This window comes from Malaclemys terrapin, chromosome 3 (assembly GCF_027887155.1).
Source record: "Malaclemys terrapin pileata isolate rMalTer1 chromosome 3, rMalTer1.hap1, whole genome shotgun sequence".
In the NCBI taxonomy this organism is placed as follows: domain Eukaryota; kingdom Metazoa; phylum Chordata; order Testudines; family Emydidae; genus Malaclemys; species Malaclemys terrapin.
The window spans coordinates 113838225-113860164 of record NC_071507.1 but is presented as its reverse complement, the minus strand read 5'-3'; the positions used below and the strand labels follow the sequence as shown (position 1 = coordinate 113860164).

General features: G+C 39.6%; 1 protein-coding gene across 8 annotated transcripts in view; it reads left to right on the top strand.

Annotated features, from left to right (window-relative positions):
* NCOA7 (nuclear receptor coactivator 7) overlaps nucleotides 1-21940 on the top strand; it is a 130004-nt gene that overhangs the window by 91499 nt on the left and 16565 nt on the right. For 6 of the 8 annotated variants that reach the window (XM_054022167.1, XM_054022166.1, XM_054022164.1 and 3 more), the window contains 5 exons: nucleotides 52-177; nucleotides 2697-2881; nucleotides 5227-6272; nucleotides 7336-7504; nucleotides 18471-18618. In XM_054022167.1, coding sequence (XP_053878142.1) covers nucleotides 52-177; nucleotides 2697-2881; nucleotides 5227-6272; nucleotides 7336-7504; nucleotides 18471-18618 — 1674 coding nt within the window. The remainder of the gene's footprint in view (nucleotides 1-51; nucleotides 178-2696; nucleotides 2882-5226; nucleotides 6273-7335; nucleotides 7505-18470; nucleotides 18619-21940) is intronic. The other 2 variants (XM_054022170.1, XM_054022169.1) reach the window with 1 other exon arrangement.

Sequence of the window (21940 nt, the reverse complement as noted above, 5' to 3'; positions counted from 1 at the left end):
GTTGGTGAAACTGGTCCTGTTGTTTTGCACTGAGGCTTTTGCTTTTTAAAGGATGCTGACTTGGCAAGAAAGGCCTTCAAACCAATTGAGAGAGTTCTGTCATCTACCTCGGAGGAAGATGAACCAATAGTTGTCAAATTTTTAAAAATGAACTGCCGTTACTTCACAGATGGTAAGGTAAGTGGAGCTTGGGCCTTGTGCCTGATTCGAGATCCTTTTAGAGAGTGAACTTTGTTGTTAGTGTAAGTCAGAGACCAACAGTGGGTTTGGGAGCCAAGCATAATGTAAGAAAGTGCTCTGGACATTCCATTTGTTACTCCACACTATAGTAAGAAGCAACAGAGGGTCCTGTGGCACCTTTAAGACTAACAGAAGTATTGGGAGCATAAGCTTTCGTGGGTAAGAACATCACTTCTTCAGATGCAAGTAATGGAAATTTCCAGAGGCAGGTATAAATCAGTATGGAGATAACGAGGTTAGTTCAATCAGGGAGGGTGAGGTGCTCTGCTAGCAGTTGAGGTGTGAACACCAAGGGAGGAGAAACTGCTTCTGTAGTTGGATAGCCATTCACAGTCTTTGTTTAATCCTGATCTGATGGTGTCAAATTTGCAAATGAAATTTTTACAGATTCAGACTAACACGGCTACCCCTCTGATACTTGTCCACACTATAGTGACATATTTGCTCTTTATGTCCATTTATCTATTACAGTGACTGCTTGATGGAAGAATAGCTCTTTCTATCCACCCATCTCCTTCTCCTTTACAGCCTTTTATTAGAAAGGTCTCCTTTTAAGAAATGTTGGGGGCCCCACCCATCTGCTAGGAAGACACCTGTACAGAGAGTATTGCACTTCATAGTTCCATTAATCATAATGTACAAAATGCCTGAGTAGAGACTGCAAAGTTCCATTAAATTACAGGATCACTTTATAAAATGGACAAATTGTTGTTGTTGTATATGTGTGACCTGAATTGGCTTTGAACACTCTCAAGAGGTAAATGCACAAGATCAGGGCAGATCTTAGTTCTCTTACTCCTGAAGTTTGAAAACTGTTTTCTTACACTTATTTATTTTTCTTATCTACTCTTGTTGTTTCTCATTTACGTTTCCTATAAAAGATGTTTATACACTTGAGTTTTCATGTTCTTTGGAGCCAACAGGAAACACCTGAGATACTAATTGTTTCAACTTAGCTTTTTTCCCCTTTTTGTCCTATTGTTTTGTATACGATTTACATTCAGGGCTCTCGCTTTTTCTGTTTCTGAACAGATGTGGAATACGCATTTAACCAACTTGGAGTTTTTGTAGAAAGTAGCAGAATACTAGTGTGTCTTGTGCAGAATCATGTACAACACAGTGCTTTCTTGTATAAAGCTTTTGATATAGGGTTCCATTTCAAAATATATAACTGTCAGTTTCTTTGAAGCCTATGTATGCTTTAGGAGCCAAAAACAGCTTCACACCTCAGCAGTCCAGTGTGGACTTTGGTCTTGGCAAAGCAGAGTCTGATCGATTCCTGTTTCCGCTTTGGCCCAAATACAAAACTTGGCCTATATATATGGCATTCTGCTGTCTGTATTGAGAACAGTGACTTTGATACCTGTGAGTCTGAATGGCAGAACCTCCTGCCATACACACACACACCACACAGAAGAAGGATGTGCAAAGTATATCTTGCCTTTGCTCCACAAACAAAAGGCAACATGTGCTCCCTAGTATCCATCTGTTAGTTTTGTATCTCTTCCTCTGGCTTCCTAGCCTGCACTGGCATGATTTGCTGGTTGACTAGCCTTTTCCTTTGTGATGCTTGCAGTGCTATGCAGGCTAATCTTGTGGTCATTTGGGCCTTATGACAACTGTCTGTCAAATGACTTCTGATCAAATGCAGTATTACTGAAAATTTTGGTCATGATTGTAGGCTACTAAAAGGCCACATCCATGAGCCCCATATCCGATTGTGGGAGACAGTCATTCATCCAACCCAGGGCTAGTCATTTCCAAGAGTTAAAAATTGTTTCCACAGCAGTATAAATTGCGAGCTTGGCCAGTAGTGCCATTGGAGGGTGGAGAATGGAATCACCATGTTGGATCCCTGTAAAATAGGTCAAGAAAAGATTTTCTATGTACCAGACAGCTCTCTCAAGAAAGGGGATGTGGAACTCTAGATTCATCTGCTGTCCGTACAGCAACCTCTCCATGTCCCTATTAATGGGAGGCCCTGCATGTGTGCGGAAATCTGTGCCAGCAGGTTGAGGTAGGGCTGCTAGCACAGATTTACCATGCAGGTGTAGTCAAAATAAAAAGTTGCTGGTGGGTTTAAAAAAAAAAAATAAAAAAATCTTTTCTTGCTTCTGGTTAATTAACAAGCTGCAGCTCTAGTTTATAGCACACAGGGATGAAAGTTAAGTACTTTGAATCCTCTTTATAACCCTGTCCTTGTCAGCTAAGCATTTTGAATGTTCCAAAGAGTTCTCTTTTTATTTATCCTTCTTTATAATACCTGGCCTAGTGCAGTTGGGAGCCAGAGCATTCTGTTAGAAAATATTGCCCCACAGGGTATAAAGAGACATGAGAGTGAGTATTCTACTGGGCAAATAATTTAAAGGTTGACACTGAGCTATTCATTAAAGTGACCTCTGGTCAGTGATTAGATTTGATGTGCTAACTCTCTCTTTATTTGTTTTTATTATTAGGGTGTAGTTGGGGGTGTCATGATAGTGACTCCAAACAACATCATGTTTGACCCACATAAGTCGGATCCCCTGGTAATTGAGAATGGCTGTGAAGAGTATGGGCTCATCTGCCCCATGGAGGAGGTTGTCTCGATAGCCCTCTACAACGATATCTCTCACATGAAGATTAAAGATGCCCTGCCATCGTAAGGAGTGTTCTTTCCTGATTGTGTTTACATCTTATCAGCAGGGGAGGGGAAAACAAGAACAAGAAAAGAGAGGTTTGGTGGGAGTGGTAATAAAGTTCATGGGAAGAGACAATTAACAGTGCCTTAAAGGAAAGAGAGGTGGAGAAAGGCAGAAAGGTGTGATGTCCTATAAAACAGTGGTTCTCAACCCCTGGGATATACCCCTGGGGGTACCCAGATGTCTTCCGGGGGTACATCAGCTCATCTAGATATTTGCCTACTTTTACAACAGGCTACATAAAACGCAGTAGTGAAGTCAGCACAAACTAAAATTTCATACAGACAATGACTTGTTTATACGGCTCTATATACTCTACACTGAAATGTAAGTACAATATTTATATACCATTGTAAAAATGAGAAAGTCAGCAGTTTTTCAGTAATAGTGTGCTGTGACATGTTTGTATTTTTATGTCTGATTTTGTAAGCAAGTACTTTTACAGTGAGGTGAAACTTGGGGATACGTAAGACAAATCAGACTTCTAAAAGGGGTACAGTAGTCTGGAAAGGTTGAGAGCCACTGCTATAAAAGATGAAGGAAAATAAACTTTTCAACAGCAGAAAAGGAGACACATGTAGTAGATATCAAAACCTAAGAGACAGAGGACAGTGAAAATGTCCAAAGGCTGAGAGAAAGATGGCACGCCATGTGTAATGTTTAGGTTTATGTGATATTTATTCCTGCGGGTTAGTTTCTACAACTGATTGAGGCCCCCCAGAAAGTGTTCCACAATCTTAATGGACGGGAGGTGACTACAGAATGTTACTGATTAGCTTTCGTTCAAATTGCTTGCTGTTGCTATTATAACTATATTGGTTAATGGAACAGTATTTTTAAATATTTCTGGTCATAGCAGCAGGAAAATTCCTACCTCCCACAAACCTCTAAAATATCGGTCCTCTTATGTAGGAATAAGAGATTGTAATCCATTTAATTACTTCTAATACACAGCAGTGTTTTCTTACCTGGTATTTTCACTTACAGTTTGTCAATTATACTTTGATGATGAGCACTGTCCACAGGTCTGTTCTAGAAAACAACCTGTCTTCTCAATGCAGATAACAGGGTTTCACTGTTTTAAGTAAATGTGTCATCTTCCCTCTTCTCCCCTACCCAACAAAAAAAAATTAGTCATAACATCTCAGCCATGCAGAACAAAGGCAGCTAGCCCTGGAGAGATGTATCATGGTGGTATAGTCATAGGTAAAGCTAAGATTTTTGTCACCATGACTTTTAGTAAAAATCACTGGTCTCAGGCAATAAACAAAAATTCACAGAAGTCCTCAATCTGTCAGTGACTTTTACTAAAAATAATGGGGCGGCTTGGGGCTCCAGGGCCTGCCCACTGCAGCTTGGGTCTCTGGGTCCCTAGGGCTGAGGTGAAAAATGTCACGGAGGGCTCTGAATGTCACAGAATCTGTGACATAATCTGACCCTTAGTCATAGGGATTCCTGTCTTATCTGTTTAGACCTCTATACCATACTTTGCATCCCAGTATCTTCATGGGAAAATACATAAGCTTTCATTATCTGTTCTCAGGCTCTTTAAACTTGACCTATGTGAATAACAAAGTAAATTAAGATCTTGAGCTATATGTCCATATTTTGCCAAGATTTTCCTACTTTCAGGCTCTTTGATGGGTTGCCCCACCCATCCCTAAAGTTTTTAGGGAAATCCTGCGGTCAAATGATCAATTTTAGAATTGGGGGAATAAGAAGTAACTTTAAGCTTTTTAGGGCATTTACAGCTCTAAAGTTGTGTAAGTGCTTAAAAAATGTAGAGGTTCTCTCTGTGGTTTTCTGTACTTTCAATAATTAACTTCTACCAGTTAAAGAAGCAGGAATGCTGCAAGAGTCCGGAGCATTGTCCCAGACATACCACTCCTCTTTTATAAAGGATGAGAAGTAACAGAATAAACAGGGCTAGATCCTTAGCTGGTGCAAATCAGTGCAGGTCCTTTGACTTCAGTAAAGCAATGCCATTTTACACTAGCTGGCCTTATTTTTGTATTATTGAATACCTGATAACGCATACCATGTTAGTTACATATGTACCATTTCTTCCCCCATAAGATATACGCTGCAGAATTACTCCTCTTTTAAAAGTTATACTTCCCACAGTTTCTTCATTTTGATACCATATATTTCAGCTGGCTTACATTTTATTTTCAAGGAAGCCATTTTTGGTTTGGTTTTGTTGTTTAAAATCATTTTCACATATTTAAGTTGTTTTCTTTGCCATTTTGTTTCGTTTCCATTTTGTTTTTAACATCCCACATACATCCACCATTTTTCCTGACAGTGACATTCCAAAGGATCTTTGTCCTTTGTACAGGCCAGGAGAGTGGGAAGACCTTTCCTCTGAGAAAGATATCAACCCTTTCAGCAAATTCAAGTCCCTGAGCAAGGAGAAGAGGCAGCAAAATGGGGATGATTCCAAATCAATAAAGCCTTTGGACAAGGAGAAATCTGCAGATTTTGAACTTCTTAAGCCTTCTGACAGCACTGTTTCAATGGAATCTAAGTCATTGGAACCTCCCAATGACATGGCCTCCGCTGAAGCATCTGAAAGGTCCGCTGTAGGGGCACATACCAAGGAACCTTCTGGGGAAAAAGCTGCTTCAGACTCCAAAACCAAAGAACGTTCCCTTATAGGAGGAGGAGATGATGACTTCATTGAACTCCAAGAGACTGCATCTCTTACAAGTACCAGATTAGACAGAAAAGATGCAGTAACAGAAGGTTTTTCTTTTGATCCCAAGGAGTTGGGGAAATCCAGGTCGCAAGTAACCAAATCTGTTTCAGAAGTCCAGGACCTACTGGCATTTGATTCCTTGGTCACAAAGAATGATGTTGAACCCAAAGCTGATATAGACTCAGAATCATGTGAGAAGCAAGATGTCATGCCAGAAGTAAACAAGTGTGCCAGTTCCCCGACAGGTAAGATGGAGACTACACTGGACACTCAAAAGGAGCTAGATAAAAACAAACTTATTGAGTTTTACCTTAGTAAAGATAAAGATGGGTCACAGTCTTCTGAAAAGCTACATAAGGCTGGAAACGGTGATGGTGAAAACAATAAAGCAACAGGCGTAGACCTCACACTTAGCTGTTCAGAGTTCCAAGTTAACAAACTTCTTACAGTTAAAAGTGGGGATTCAAGCTGCATTGAAAGGAAAGAGCCTTCACTGGAAGTCCGTTTGGCTGCAGTGGAGGAAAAGGATCTTAAAGAGTCTTCGAAATCTTCATCAGTACCATCTCTGGACAAGGTGTGTCAAGAAACACAGTTGGACAATAATTCAGAAATCAGACTGTGGCTGTTACAGAGAATTCAAGTACCAATTGAAGGTAGGTCTCTGTCTGTTCTTATTCTGTTAACTGTGGGAGCTGGGCAGCATCAATTCAGTGCTCACTAGGATGATCTTCCTATTTATTTCCTTTTCAGTGTAGTTTGGTATTTTACAATATAAATCTTCAGCTGATAACTTGACCGTACAAATTCTCAATCCAGAAGTAATGTAGGAGAAAAAGGATCCCATCTAATAGTTTGGGCTACTGAGTTTGACAGATGGCTAGTGTGCCTTGTCCATGTTTAGTAACTATTTTTCGTAACATTTTAGCAATAAGTGCAATAAAATGTCATCCATGTATAGTGTTGACTGAGACACACAGTGACTGAAAGATTTACTATTATTTTGCTATGTACTGACATGATCTGCAGTTCCATTGAAGACTGCCAATGTACTTCTAATGTGTAAAAATCCAGAGTGGTACACACCAACATAATGACTCTAAAGTGTGTGTGTGTGTGTGTGTGCAGGCGTGCACATGTTTATACTGTTTCTTAGTCCTTTTTGTGCTGCTGGACCACCCAAGATGTGCTGCTGAGCAGGAGTATAAGCACAGTCTTGCTGAGTCACCATTCTGTTTGTTCTACTATTATGTGAATATAGATGAAATATAGGAGCACGTTGGAAAATGTGGAATTCTCTTGAACCCAAGCCAAACTGACCTCCAGTTTACACAGCATGTGTGAGGTGTTTCTTTTTTCAAGTCTAAGGGCTTGATTCTCCCTTAAAACCAGGGTAACAAACTCCATTTACTTCAGTGGAGAAATCCTTGATTTACACCAGAGTTAGGTTAGAGGAGAATCCTAGTCTAGGTCACAGATTGTGTTGGCGGGTGTGTGTGTGGGGGGATTTAAAGCTCCCCTTTTGGAAAAGGTCTGTGTGCCACTAACAGTCCCTGGGCATCTGTCTTTGGAAAAGGTGGCCTTTGGGCCTTCCCAGGGTGAATGTGGTAAACTGTGTGTGTTGAATATTCCTTCCCAGAAGGAGATTGATCTTTGTGTCTGTATCTAAGCTACGAGTACTGTACTGGAAGCCTATCATTCCTTTTGTTTCTGATTCAGATATGCTTCCTTCAAAAGAGGAGAAAAGCAAGACCCCTCCAATGTTCCTGTGTATCAAAGTGGGCAAGCCCATGAGAAAGTCCTTTGTTACTCAAAGCACCACCATGACACAGCAGTATGGTAAAAGGAGAAAACAGCCGGAGTACTGGTTTGCTGTTCCTCGGGAAAGGTAGGCTACAGTACATGATACAAAACACATTTGTCTCTTCATTAATTATCAATCACATCAACAATTTTAGGGGCAAATCCTGACACCCCGTATCTCACACCAAAGTTTGTCCAACAGCCCAAATGCAGCAGGAATGCTAGGAGGTAAAGAGTCTGTGTGGTGTTCTTGAGGATGAAGGGGAAGTGTATGGGGTGAAGAGGGATTGGAAGCGCAAAGGAAAGCCTACTCCTCCTTAGCAGCATGTGAGTAGAGAGGTGTTTGGGAGGTGGGGATGAAGGAGTGACTGTCAAAGAAGTTCAGTTATTTCCGCTTCCATTGTTTAGAAGAGTATAAATTGTAATAAATAATGTTCAACAAAGGAGGGTTGGATTCCTGTGCACAGGAATTAGATCTATTTTTTTTTTTCTTTTTCACTGAGCCTTTGTTTCTTGTATTCTGAACTGAAGGAGACCGCTGTGAAAAGAACAATTTACTCTGCTGGAAGGATATATTGTGTATAGTAGTTGAATAATGTCTTGCTTAAACTTATTCTAAGAGCCATAGAATAAGTTCCAGAGACTTCATTAGAGCATCATGATTCAATTGAATTTCTAGCCTGTTAAAATATTTATTCCATTGGAATTTGTAGCTTGTAAAGATAGTCATGTGGCTGCTGTAGAGAAATTCTGTCAAATGTGGGCATTTCAAAGGGTATTGCTTCCTTCAGAGCCCAAGAGTACAATACTTAGGTCTGCATTTCAATGCGGTTATGTAATAATGGCATCTTCTTACTCACATCTGTTCCCAGTTTGTATTTGGAGACTGATGGTCTGTCAAATGCTTTAGAAGGTGGCCAGTGTCGTCGTACTGAAGTTTTGTTAGCAGCGTGGAGCCAACACAATTATGTGAGAGTGAGCTGGATCTATTCAGGCTTACATGTGGAATTTTTTAAGTTCCAATTTCAAACTCTGCCTGACAATTCCATTTGAGCAGTTACTCGTTATGTAATTGTCAGAGTATGGATGGAAGTCAATGGGGCTTCTTTGGTGTAAATTAGGGCAGAATTGGGTTTGCAGGATCTCTAACACTACAATGATGTACAGGCCAAAAGGAAGCCTGTGTGTGGTTTTGTGTGTGTGTGTGTGTGTGTGTGTGTGTGTGGTTGTGTTCTCCCCCTCCCCCTGCTCCTTCCCAGATTGAGTTTGTGGGGTTGGCACATCACAAAATTATCTTCTTACACAGCAAGTTAGCTTAGTTTGCTAGTAGGTCAGTGAGCAGCAATAAATCCAGAACCCCGCAATGCCAATTATTTTAAAGGTCATTTTTCAAAGTAAATCACCCGTTAAGCCATGCTCTTGATTTTTCTCCTTTTTGGCAGATGTGGACCAGTTTGCTAAAACTGCTTACCTGCATTTCACTGTACCAGTAACATCTAGCTTTCACGAATGGACAAAAGAGCATAACTGGCTGTATTTGCTCATCAAACTTGATGAAATAAGGCTTTAATGCAGTCAGTTACCTAAAGTCTCATTTCATATTGCTAAATGATCTTTGCAATGGTAGGGCTTTTTCAGACTTCTGTTTTGAGAGGGCTTTTTTCCAGCTGCTGCCACTTTTGACATACAACCTTCCTACCCTCTTCCTCCCATCGCCTCCAGCATTTGTATTGCTATAATGGACTCACATAATATGCAGAGCTCCTCAGTTAGTTCTATTGATGATCCAAAAATTAAGGAAAGAGAATTATCCCACTGTTGCAAATATCAGTCAGGGGTTTTAAGCTGTAGTCAGTTTTTAAAAATCATATTTTCCTAATCTTCCAATAGTTTCAGAATACAAAAAACAAAGGTAAAATTAGCTATGTCTGATCCCTGGGTGCATTTTAGAAAGGAGTTAGTTAAGCAGAGCAGTGGTGTGGAACTTGCTGACTCAGAGATAAAGGTTTAATCCAGCTGGAATGTTGGTAGTAGTTAAATTTATAGTGGTTTGAGCTGTAGTTGAAGATAGCTTTTTATTCACTGGCTATGTGCAGAACCCAGTACTTGCTTCCAGTGGGGGTCACAAAATTGTAGATTAAGAAAATTCTAGGTTAAAATGTGAGCCAGCACTTCAGAGTTTGAGTGATACTATAACTTAGTGCAAGGCCAGTATTGCTTTTTAGGCGGTGTATCTAATTTAATGTTGTATAAAAAATGCTAAAGGTCTTTCTCTGGGTGCTTATTCTGTGCTCAAGGATAAATCTGAAATATATATTAACCTTAGCCATGCTTGGAAAATAACTTGCCTACTTCTCATTGAGGAGTAGAAAATTCTTCTGGTGAGTGAAGTGGCCATGTATAATTTAAGCTATTTTTTTTAAAACTAATTTTCTAGCCCTTGTGATTACAAAGAAATCATTCTAAATGTGAACTGCTGCCACGGAGTCTGCAGGCTGACAGCTCCAATACCTCTGCTGCTGGTCTTAACTTTGTCAAAGAGCCTCACAGTGAAATCAACAAGACTGGTGACTTTCAGAGCTGCTATTCAAAACCTTGAAAGTTTTTCACTGCTGTCCATAATCAGGTCTGTTTCGGTGTGCTATTCCCTGGGAAAAGCTGTGAACAGCAGACCATGTAGGGCTGTTTTTTTTTTTTTTTTCCATAGATCAAAAAAAGGCGTTGTCTAGTTATAAAACTTCAGGTGCTGATGAAATTATTCATTCCAAATGTACCAAAAAAAACACCCCAACCTGTATAGGCTCAATAGCCACATATAAACCCTCTCAACCTGCCACCAATGAAACCAAATTCTCCCCCATGCAACTCAGTCATAGTAACCCAGGGGTGGCCAACCTGAGCCTGAGAAAGAGCCAGAATTTACCAAGGTACATTGCCAAAGAGCCACAGAAATATATCAGCTGCCCCCCATCAGCTTCCCCCCAACTCTCCCAGTGCCTCCCAACCACTGGCAGCCCTGCCGCAGCACCTCCCCCTTCCTCCCTGCACCTCCCAATCAGCTGTTTCGAGGCGTGCAGGAGGCTCTGGGGAGGACGAGCCAGGGCACGGCAGGCTCAGGGGAGGGAGCAGGAAGGGGTGTAGTGGTGGCAGGGTCTATGGCAGAGCCAGGGGTTGAGCAGTGAGCACCCCTCAGCACATTGGAAAGTTGGCGCCTGTAGCTCCAATCCCGGAGTCGGTGCCTATACAAGGAGCCGCATATTAACTTCTGAAGAACCGCATGTGGCTCCGGAGCCACAGGTTGGCCACCCCTGTAGTAACCTGTGTGACATCTTAGTGTATCTTTGTTTTATTCATTAAGACTTTAAAAAAAAAATGTAGCCAGAATGTGGTGAAATCAGGATCCATGCTCCCCGTCATTCTGTCTAGTTAAATTCCCCCATAGTTTCAACTTCGATGAGTTCACCCCATCCTAAACTTTCATGTAGTGTTGCTGTATGCTGTTAAAACACTGCTGTAATTAGCCCACAGGTGACTGCATTTCAGTGCTGGAGAGATAGTGGGAACTTAAACTGCCCCTCCTGGTGTAGTACTTGCTGTGTGCATTCATAGTGCAGGAACCCAGGTCTTTCAGTCTGGTACGTTTCATGAGTGCTAAAGTCACATGAAAAAAATTACTTCATGATTTTTAAATTTGGTATCATACCATTGTATACCTGTCTGAATTGATCTGTTTTTCAATGTTTTCTGTAATCTACCTGAAACATCAGTAGTGGAGGCACAAAAAATTTTATTCCTTAGTTTTAACTGTTTTAATAGCTTTTAATACAACTTTTTTTAAAAAAATGTGTAGAACCCAGTATTTGCTTCCTGTGGGGTCACAAAACTGTAACAAATCATGTATCCACCTTGTCTTCTGTCTTAATTCTTCTACTGGATTCCTTCTCGTGCAATACATGACTTACAAGTTACAGAAAGTCCCAAAAATACGTCTCCCTATTATCCTTGATGATGTAGTTGAGTTAATCGGTGACTCCAAGGCTGCTCTTTTGATTGCAAAATCGCAGCAGTCCTTGTCTCTAGCACGTAACTGGGAAGATGTAATCATTAAAGAAGTCTCAGCTGAAAAAGGTGCACTACATAAGGGAACTTCTTGCGCTGCTAACTGGCAGAGTAGCTCTAATGCTTTTGGACAGTGACTGAGAGTAACTAATTCGCTTGCTGGTAGACCTGACAATGGGTGTTGCTTACAGCGTTGGAGAGTAAGTATAAGTGGGCTTGTATTGTATGGTTTTATATTTCTCTGGAACTAAGTGAATCTGTAGAATTACATTTCTGAATGATTCTCAATTGTTGTTGAGGATATTAGACTGTTTGTTGAGCTACTCTTAAAATTATTTCTTTAAAGGCATTAAGAGGAAAAATATCTAGTGCTGGAAAGTAAACACAACTGTAGAATGTTTTTTAGTTTAAGGTATGTATGGAAAGTGGTGAAAAAACAATGATGCACAGATTAAGGAAGACTAGTATGAAATGATTCAAGGTGAAACACACTATTCAATAATTTCTTCATTTTTGTTTTAAATTCTGCTTTGCAGGGACTGAAGTGCACATATCAGGCTTGAATCCAGAACTGCCAAATATACACTTACAAATTCAAAACACACATGTGCATGCTATTTTAATTTTTTTTTCTAATTACTACAGTATTCAGAGTAGTGTCCATATTAAAAAGTAAACCTTGTTAGCTACCTGCAGTAGCTTTTCATCAGACAAATGTATGGATTTATTTTTTGCCTTGGTATCAGCATCCAGGAATCAGGCTCGCTCTCATTGGCACTCACTTGTTATGTTTGGTGCAGACAGTAGCTTCAGGAAAGAAAGGTGGTAGGGTTTTGGTGCTCGATGAATATGGGCAATTTCTGTTTCCAACACAGTTATTTTAAAAGATGAGATTCTGGCTGGTTTGTCTTTTGTTCCAGGGAACCCTGGCTGTAAACAAACTGACATTCTGTCAGTTGAGAGGAGTTTAGTGGTTATTAAAGTTGGATCTCTTGCAAGAAATTTCTTGCAAGTTGAATTCCATTCTAACTAGCAAGGGTCTAGAATCATAACATGGTCCTATGTCAAATATACCAGGACTGTACATCAGGGGTGGTGTGACAGGGATCCGTTTGGATTTTGACATGATTCTGGACATTAGTGCTAGGGCCATCTGGAGAGGCTGACCCAAAATTTCCCTCCCTTTCCTATTGTTCATATGATTAATGGAGCAGACTAGATAAAGTTAAGGATTGGACTCCTTGGGTGATCCCAGCACTGATGTCCAGTGTCCTTTGGAACTCCAGATAGGTAAGATACAATAGGTTTGCAATGTGTTCTAGTTATGCAGCCAGTGGGTGCCTTGGATGTTCACTTTCATATACCCTTTATAGATTCTAAAGCCAGAAAGGACCACTGTGCTAGTCTAGCCTGACTTCCTATATAACACAAGTCATGAGACTTCCCTGAATGAACTCGTGTTTGAACTGGAGAATATCTTCAAGGAAAACATCCAATCTTGATTTTAAAATTTCCAATAATGGAGAATCCACCACAGCCCTTGGAAAGTCCTTCCAATGATTGATTATCATCACTGTTACTTATTTTATATTTTAACTTATTTCTAGTCTGAATTTATCTATAAACCTATGCTGATCCGCATTAATTAAATTACCCTCCTTTATTAATCGAGTCCCATATCAGCCATTCCATTATTTTTCCCAGGATTGAAGTCAGGGATATTACGTGGGTTGTCCTGTTTTTCCCCCCCCTTTTAAATATTGGCACAACATAAGCTTTTCTTCCAGTTTTCTGGAACTTCCCCAGTGTTCCAAGACCTTTTAAAAAGTAGAAGACTACTCAGGCAGCTCTTTTAAAACTCTTGGATGCAAGTTATCTGGACCTCTTGATTTAAAGATGTCTAACTTCAGTAGCTACTGTGTAACATGCCCTTAAGTTACTTATGTAGAGTTATTTAATCACCCTCATATGATATGAAAACATTTAGCTTTTTTCCCAAATACAGAACACAAATATTTTTGAATACTTTTGCTGCATTATTAGTGACAGTTCTTACATAATGGACCAGTTCCATTGTAAGGATTCCTTTCGTTTCTGTATACTTTTAAAATACCTCTCCTTATTGTACTTAACTCTGCTGGCCATGGATTTTGTCTTGTGTCCTTTTGTTTCCCTATCAATTTCCTACAGTTTCTCACCTCTAATGTATGTTCACTGCTATCAGTTTCCCTTTTTTTCCATTTGTTATATATTATTTAGTTTTACTGCTGAGTTCAGTTCCCCGCTAAGCAAGGGTATGGGTTAGGGGGGTTGGTTTGGTTTTTTTTGTTTAACCAGCATAGCCTTCTTTCTCGGGTTTTTTGCTTTTGGCCCATCTAGTAAAACATTCTTGAACAGTTCCCAATTATCACTAACATTTTTCTGTTCTTTCTCCTAGCTGATCTGACTTATAATTTTCATCTTTGTGAAATGGCCCTTGTAAAGCACTAAGTATATATATTACTGGTTGGGACTTTCTCTGTACACATAACAAATGTAATCCAGTCACAGTTGCATGCATCTAGGCAACCCTTAACTTTTAGTTCTGTGATCATGTCCTCTTTATCTGCAAAATTAGGTCTACAATAGGATTTCCCCATGTTGGATGCCACACTTTTAGAGTTAGGAAATTGTCAGTTACAGTATAATTTTTAGAAAGTAAGGACTGGGAATTCCTCCATTTTGACATTTATAATGCACTGAAGCAGAGGTGATGTGTTGTATATCACTTCTTCAGTTACCTTCAAAAGGTACATCATTTCATCCTTTGAACAACTGACCTTTTCTTGTAGTGACCGCCTAATACAAGGACCTTGCTTTGAAAAGCAGATGACTGAATTAGGTAGTAAATTAGGTGCAGCCTTGTACTGAATTAGGCAGTAAAACTGGCCTTAGTCAAAATAATAATTAAAAAAAATAAAAAACCTCTCCAAAGTTGCCTGCCTCTTAAATAGGTCAGTGATGCAAAACTTTTCTTGCACCGTGGGTTGCACACCTTACCATTAGTACAAGGGCTGCACCTAATTTACATTAAATGTACATGGGATTTGAGCGAATGCTAACCACACAGTTTTATAAGTAGACAGTGCTGTAAGCATACATAGTAGTTTTTCAGTGCATGCACAGTATAATGTTTTAAGAAACTGGTATTAATGGCTCATACTGGTTCTCTCAGTCCTTCCTCTTGTCTGGCTTTGGCTTTGTTTTTGAGGTTGGCACATACATTATAGAATCTGGTTTGGGTCTACAATGTGTGGATTTGTTTAGCTCTGTCATAGAATTTTTTGATTTTTTCCACAAACATAAATACTTTCAAACATGCTTTCACAACAGTAGCTCTCTGCATATCAGTTCCTTCACAGGGATTGGTAGAAATTTAGCTAGCTTCCCAAACTTTGGATCAGAGTATTGCACATCAGACATGTCTAGCTCAACTGTGACTGTTTTCTACAGGTTAAGCTAAAAATGAGTCTGTAAGCAACTTGGACATTTTGTTGTCCCTTTAGAAATTTTAAAACTGTTGATCAAATGAATGTGAAAACTTTCTGATCCATTCAGCATAGGGATCATTGTCACATTCCTATTTCTTGAGCAAGTCAGGAAGTGGGAAAGATCATTCTGCTGAAGTTGTCCATGGGGAAAAATCTTGCAACTCGAAATAAAAGCCATATCTCCTCCACCATTATGACAGCCACAAGCTCCTCTCCACAGCTTGATATTTTTATAAGCATGCAGATTTTGTTAGCTGTTTGAGTTAGTCAAGTGGCTTCAGATTTTCAGAGAGTAGAGTCCTCAATAGCTAGAGAATAAGCCTTCCATAAGCTCCCCTAGCTGATTACGGTTGATCAGCCCCAGATTTGCCCAGCCTGTGTAGTGCACATAACTTTTATTTCCCACCCCCTTTTTGCATCTCTAATTTCTGTTATCCAACCACTTTGGAGACGCACATTAGCTAAATAGTTCTGCCACGGTGATGAGCAGTGAAATAGTTAATAATGGACATTTTAAATTGCCATTAAACTTCAGAGTTAAACTCCCCTCCACACACACACCCCCCACTTACCTGCCCCAATGCATTGCAAACCTCTCTGGGCTACTGTTACAGGCTGTCCACAGACTTGGACTTGGATTTGGCCTTGCCTTTGGAATGTTGTTCTTTGCAACCATAGTCACTTTTTACAAAATTTTAAAATGAGAACTTAAATTCAGTAAAAACAGAAGGTCCTCCAGTGGAACATGGATTTGTGCAGCTGGTGTCTATGCTGACAGGGGGAACAAGAGAGGAGTAAGCTTGTTCCCCCTCTTGAGATAGGGAAAGGAAGTGTCTGTGATGTAGCAAAAACCCCACCTCTCATTCTGCTTGGGGGTGTGGGGAGTTGCAGCCAAATCTCTGGGTCCAAAGTGAGCCAGTGGCCCAAGATGTAGCTGAGATCTGGGAGAGCATTTGCAGCCAACTATTGGTGTCCCTTTTGTAGGTATAATTTTTTGGTTAATCCTCAACTAGCATTTTGTGTTTAATCTGTCTAGAATTTGGGGGTTGATAATTTTAGTGATTAAGGGCTAGATTCTGACCAGTGTAATTCCATTGTCTTAAATGGAGTTACTCTGGATTTACACAGGAGTAGCCATCAGCAGAATTTGACTCTTAAGAAAATGTCTACACTGCAATTAAACACCCCTGGCTGATCCTGGTCAGCTGGCTCAGGCAGTGGGATTATAAAACTGCAGTGTAGAAGTTAAGGCTGGAGCCCAGGCTCTGGGAGCCTCCCCCCTCGCAGGGTCTCAAGGCTTGGCTCTGAGACCCCACAAGGGGGGAGGACCCCTGAGCCCAGGCTCCAGCCTGAACCCAAACATCTACACTGCAGTTTTATAGCCCTGCAACCTAAGCCCCTGCGTCAACTGACCCACCCCAACCACTGGTGTTTTATTGCAGTGTTTGTGCTTTAGGAGGAAATGAATGATGTTGCTTATTTGGTGTTTTATAAAAACGTTCAAGAGCAGTCATGCATACATCATAAATCCTAAAATGATTTGTACTGTAGAAAGAATCTTCTAGGTAGGCTTGGATGGATTAGATTTGTATTGGTAAATGTTGATAAAATTGATTTCACCATAGACACAAATTGAAAAAAAATTTCCTTTTGATGATGATTGAAATTTATAGCTAGGCAAAGTAAGACTGTGTTGGGGGGAAAACAGTGATTTAGACTATTTAATTAGGCTTGTTACAAATGGATTAGCAAGTGATTAGTAAAAACAAGTATTTATTGATTTTTAAGGATATTTACTTTGTATATTTTTGACATGTGATGTTAACTGTTAATACACAAATTGTCTATAAAACTGGAAAGTTTTTAATCTCAATATCTGTCAGACAATAATTGTCTGATAGCTCTGCAACTGTGAAATTTCAGTTGATTAAAAATAAAAAGCTTAAAAATAAACATCAATATCTGTCAAAATAATATGTATTAAGTGCATGTACATCTGAATGTACTAATGAATCTCATGGCCACTCATTACACATTTTAAGTGGTTAGCAGGTAACGGTTTAAAGATCTGACACACCGATACAGATTTTCGTTTTCTTTCCATTTTAGAGTATGTTTCAGAACACCAGGAAGTAATCAAGTTTTAAGAAAGCAAAAGCAGGAGAAAAGCATGAAATTGAGTGTATGCACTGCAAATGGTGTAGCCCAATTATTAAATGTAAATATTTATAGGGCTCATAGCACTAAGTCTACAACAGTAAATTGTTTGTTCTAATGAAAATTTTTAATTGGGGATTAGAAATCTATTGTTTTCTTAAACTCAGAGGTGGCATTGAGTTTTGAGTTCTGTTTTAGTTCTGTAGCAAACCATATTGAATTCCATTCATTAAAGCATTAATCTACTGAATACTTTTTCCCCTCTGTCCTTCCGTCCACAAAAATATACTCCAATATTTACCCAGAAGAATTATTAATATTTTTTTCACCTGTTTTTGTTGTTGTAGTAATAACTTCTGATAAATTCCCAGGAAAAAGGCCCTTCATCTTTGGTTTTTATCTGTCTGTCAAGAAGTAATCAAGATTGCTGGTAAAATAACTTGCTAGTTGACAATATTCCTATGTAGTATAATTATTTATAACTTCATAGGTATGATCTCTAGTTAGTACTTTTAATTTTCATCGATAGGTATAGGCCTCTGGGAAGTGGTGCATCTACTGACAGGAAAGTATTAGTGAGAGGGTGTATTCTAATTGCACAATTTCTAGCACTATCACAACAAAATAATTTTGGTGTAAATAGGTCACTGATGCTCATTTTTATACACTGCAATAACTTTTTAAGGTGTGTTTAATAAATAGCAAAGGAAGACGGTGATGAGCTAGCTCTCTACCTACCTGGGGATGTTGTTATACTGTCAGTTTCAGAAAACCAGCAATAACTGATCATTTCCATTGTGATAAAAGGAGGAGGGACAGTGGTGGTGTTAAGTCTTTCTAATGAAAAAAATAATGCTATAGCTCCACCATAAGTAAGGAGCTTGATGTGGGAATTATTGGGTGAAAAGTTCTTTGGCCTGTGTTTTACATAGGAGGTCATACTGAATGATCATAATGATTGATTCCTTCTGGCCTTAAATTCTGTGAATAAAGAAGACTGGGAGGTGGAAGTTCTATCTTTGACTCTGACGCACAAGTTTTGTGTAAACTTGGGCAAGCCACTTGGTTTCTCTATGCCTCAGTTTCCTCATGTGTAAAATGAGGGAAAAACACAAAGGTGACGTGAGCTGAAATTTTAAAATGATGTAAGGAGATGTAGCTGTGCAATGCATTAATTTGAGTGTGAAAATATATAGACAAAAACTTGAATTGTTGTTCATTCTTTGCCATTGAGTGAAATTTGCATACCATATGTCAATTCTGTGGAAAACTGAATACCATGTCTTCTCTTGTTTTGTTTCACAGGGTAGATCATCTGTATACATTTTTTGTTCAATGGTCACCAGAAGTATATGGAAAAGATGCCAAAGAGCAAGGTTTTGTAGTGGTGGAAAAGGAAGAGCTTGATATGATAGACAACTTCTTCAGTGAGCCATCAACTAAAAGCTGGGAGGTAAGTGCCTTCTATTTTTCAGAGATTCAAGAATGATACAGGGAATGTGCATCATCCACTGAGAATCTAAATACACACTCTCTCTTAATTTTTCTAACATTCTGGTACTTTTTTTACTGATAGGACTCCTACTCCTTGTATTATGGTGTCCTCAGGCTTTGTGGCTGTCCAACATACCTACTCTCATCCCTACTGCTCTCCTTTCCCATCATCCTCTAGTGGTCAAGTAGTGGCCAGGCAAGGAACTTTCTAATTCCAGCAGAATCAATAGACTGTATAATAGTTGCAGTAAGTATTTGCATAACAAGTTTTTAAACCATACCTGTGGATGTGGCAGGTAAACAAACCGGCCCTGCCCGGTAGGGTGCTTACCCTGGCGGGGGCATGCCAAAAGTTGCCAATCCCTGCATTAGATATTCAATTCAATGATTCCATAGAGTTTAAAATCATCAAATGTTGGTGTAGACCCGTTTATAAGCCGACCCCCCACTCTTTGATGCGTCATTTTTTTACCAAAAATATTTGGCTTATGAACAAGTATATATGGTAAGTTTCACTGTGCAGTTGTTAGTTCAAGCACATGATGTGTAAGTAGATGTGATGGGGAGGGATAATAAACCCAAGGACTTAGAGAGAGAGAGAGAGGTTGAGGGAAGCTGAAGAGAGGAAGAAAAGATGATGGAATAACTTAGACCTTCTCTTCACTGGCAAGTTTCTGTGCAGTAAAACAGCTTTCTGTGCAGTAACTCCCGAGGTGTGTATACTATGCCAAGCCACTTAGTGTGCAAAAATTGCGCAGTTGCAGTGCTGTAAAAAAACCACCTCGATGAGAGGTGTACAGCTTTCTGCGCCAGGGCTACAGCGCCGCAGTGCCAGTGTAGAGACACTGGTCAATTACAGTCTGTTCTTGCCTCTGGTCATCGGTTTGAACTCTACTGCCCTGCCCTCAGGTGACCAACCATGAGCCCCACCCCTTATATTCCTTGGGGAATTTTGAAAGTCCCCTTCCTGTTTGCTCAGTGACACATACAGTGGTCTCAGCGCATCTTTCCAAGTGACCATGCCTGCCCCACACACCAGGCAATCCCCCGCTTGGAGCAATTCCGAGCTGCTGGACCTCATCAGCTTTTGGGGAGAGGAGGCTGTCCAGTCCCAGCCACGCTCCAGCCATAGGAATTATGATACCTACGGACAGATTTCACGATGAATGACAGAAAGGGGCCATGACCGGGACACACTGCAGTACAGGGTCAAAGTGAAGGAGCTGCAGAACGCCTACCACAAGGCACAGGAGACAAACCGCTGCTCCTGTCATGCTGAACTCTCATTGTTCTATTTTAAATATGTGCTGGTGGCAATAAGGAAATAGCTGGAAATGGTTCCAAAGGTTTCCTCTTTCCCCCCCCCCCCCCCCCCCAAAAAAAAAAAAAAAAACCTTTAAAGCTTTTACATATGAAGGTGGATCTACCAGGAAATGGCTTTGAGTGAAGACCTAATTTGGTCATAATCCTTTGTGAAACTTATACTTGATGTTGGGGAAACAGAAAGTAAGACTGTACCAGGGAAGTATATAAGCAATGTTATCACAGCCTGTCAGAAGCAGTAGCTGCCTTGTCTAGCGTGTAAGAAACAGCTTTGGCAGTACAGAAGAGAAGTTTGATACAGTGAAAATAAATTCTATAACAATGAGAGTGCGAAAAATACCTTTGGATATTCAGATTGTTTACTGTGTCAGACCTGACCAGGAGCCTTTTGTGCAGGTACGTTGGATGGCATACAGTGCTGTGGTGCTGTGTTCTATCTCTGCACCAATAAACTAAAATGCATTTTAACTGGGTATTTTTGCATGCTGGGGCTTGCTTCTTTCTTCCTAAAAATAGCAGTACTTAAAAACCTTCTTGCAGTTCAGTTCAGGTAGCATAAACATTAAAAACCCCACAGAGAGCTGACCTGTAAATGGTTGGTAACGCAGACCTCTTCATTGCTATTTTGGTCTGACTACAGCGGGGGTAGGCAACCTATGGCACGCTTGCCGAAGGCAGCACGTGAGCTGATTTTCAGTGGCACTCTCACTGCCCGGGTCCTGGCCACTGGTCCGGGCGGCTCTGCATTTTAATTTAATTTTAAATGAAGCTTCTTAAACATTTAAAAAACCTTATTTACTTAACATACAATAATAGTTTAGTTATATTATAGAAAGAGACCTAAAAATGTTAAAATGTTTCAAGTGCCAATAATACCTTAAATTAAGTGAATAAATGAAGACTTGGCACACCACTTCTGAAAGGTTGCCAACCCCTGGACTACAGCATTGAGATATTTAATTCATCTGGTGTGATGCAAGTAGGTTAACTTTTGGAGAGTTTGTCTTCATTGAATGCCTCTTTGTTTTATCTTCTTAAGAACTGGATTTCTGTCCCTTTTTTGGGTGGTAGGAGGGGCTTGACTTTTATTCTTGACTGATAGGAATTCATGATGGACTTGTTAAGAAGAAACATATCTGCCGTTGCTTGCCTCTGCAAATTCAGTTATACATCACTACAAACATATTTGGCCAGTAGACTTGGTATAAGTTCTTTCTTTTTGAAACCTGGAGGCATTATGAAAGCTTAGTGGGGGGGAGCGGAGTCACTCATAAAATATTCAAAAATTAAAAGGTAAAAAAGTACCGGTTCCAGGGAGACCACAGTTAATGAGAAGAGAGGAAAAAGCAGAAAATTCACATCCCTTAAACCAGTTGCTCTCAACCTTTCAAGACTACTGTATCCCTTTCAGGAATCTGATGTCTTCCACACCCCCAAGTTTCACTTCACTTAAAAACTACTTGCTTACAAAATCAGACATAAAAATACAAAAGTGTCACAGCAAACTATTACTGAAAAATTGCTTCCATGATCAGTTTGACCATATAATTATAAATCAATTGGAATTAGGGCTGTCGATTAATCACAGTTAACTCACGTGATTAACTAAAAAAAAATTAACTGTGATTAAAAAAAATTAATCGTGATTAATCGCATTGTTTAAACAAGAGAATACCAACTGAAATGTGTTAAATATTTTTGGATGTTTTTCTACATTTTCAAATATATTGATTGCTATTACAACACAGAATACAAAGTGTACAGTGCTCACTTTTTATATTTTTTATTACAAATATTTGCACTGTAAAAATGGCAAAAGAAATAGTATTTTTCAGTTCACCTCATACAAGTACTGTAGTGCAATCTCTTTATGGTGAAAGTGTAACTTACAAATGTAGATTTTTTTTTATTTAATTTTTTTGTTACATAACTGCACTCAAACAAAACAATGTAAAACT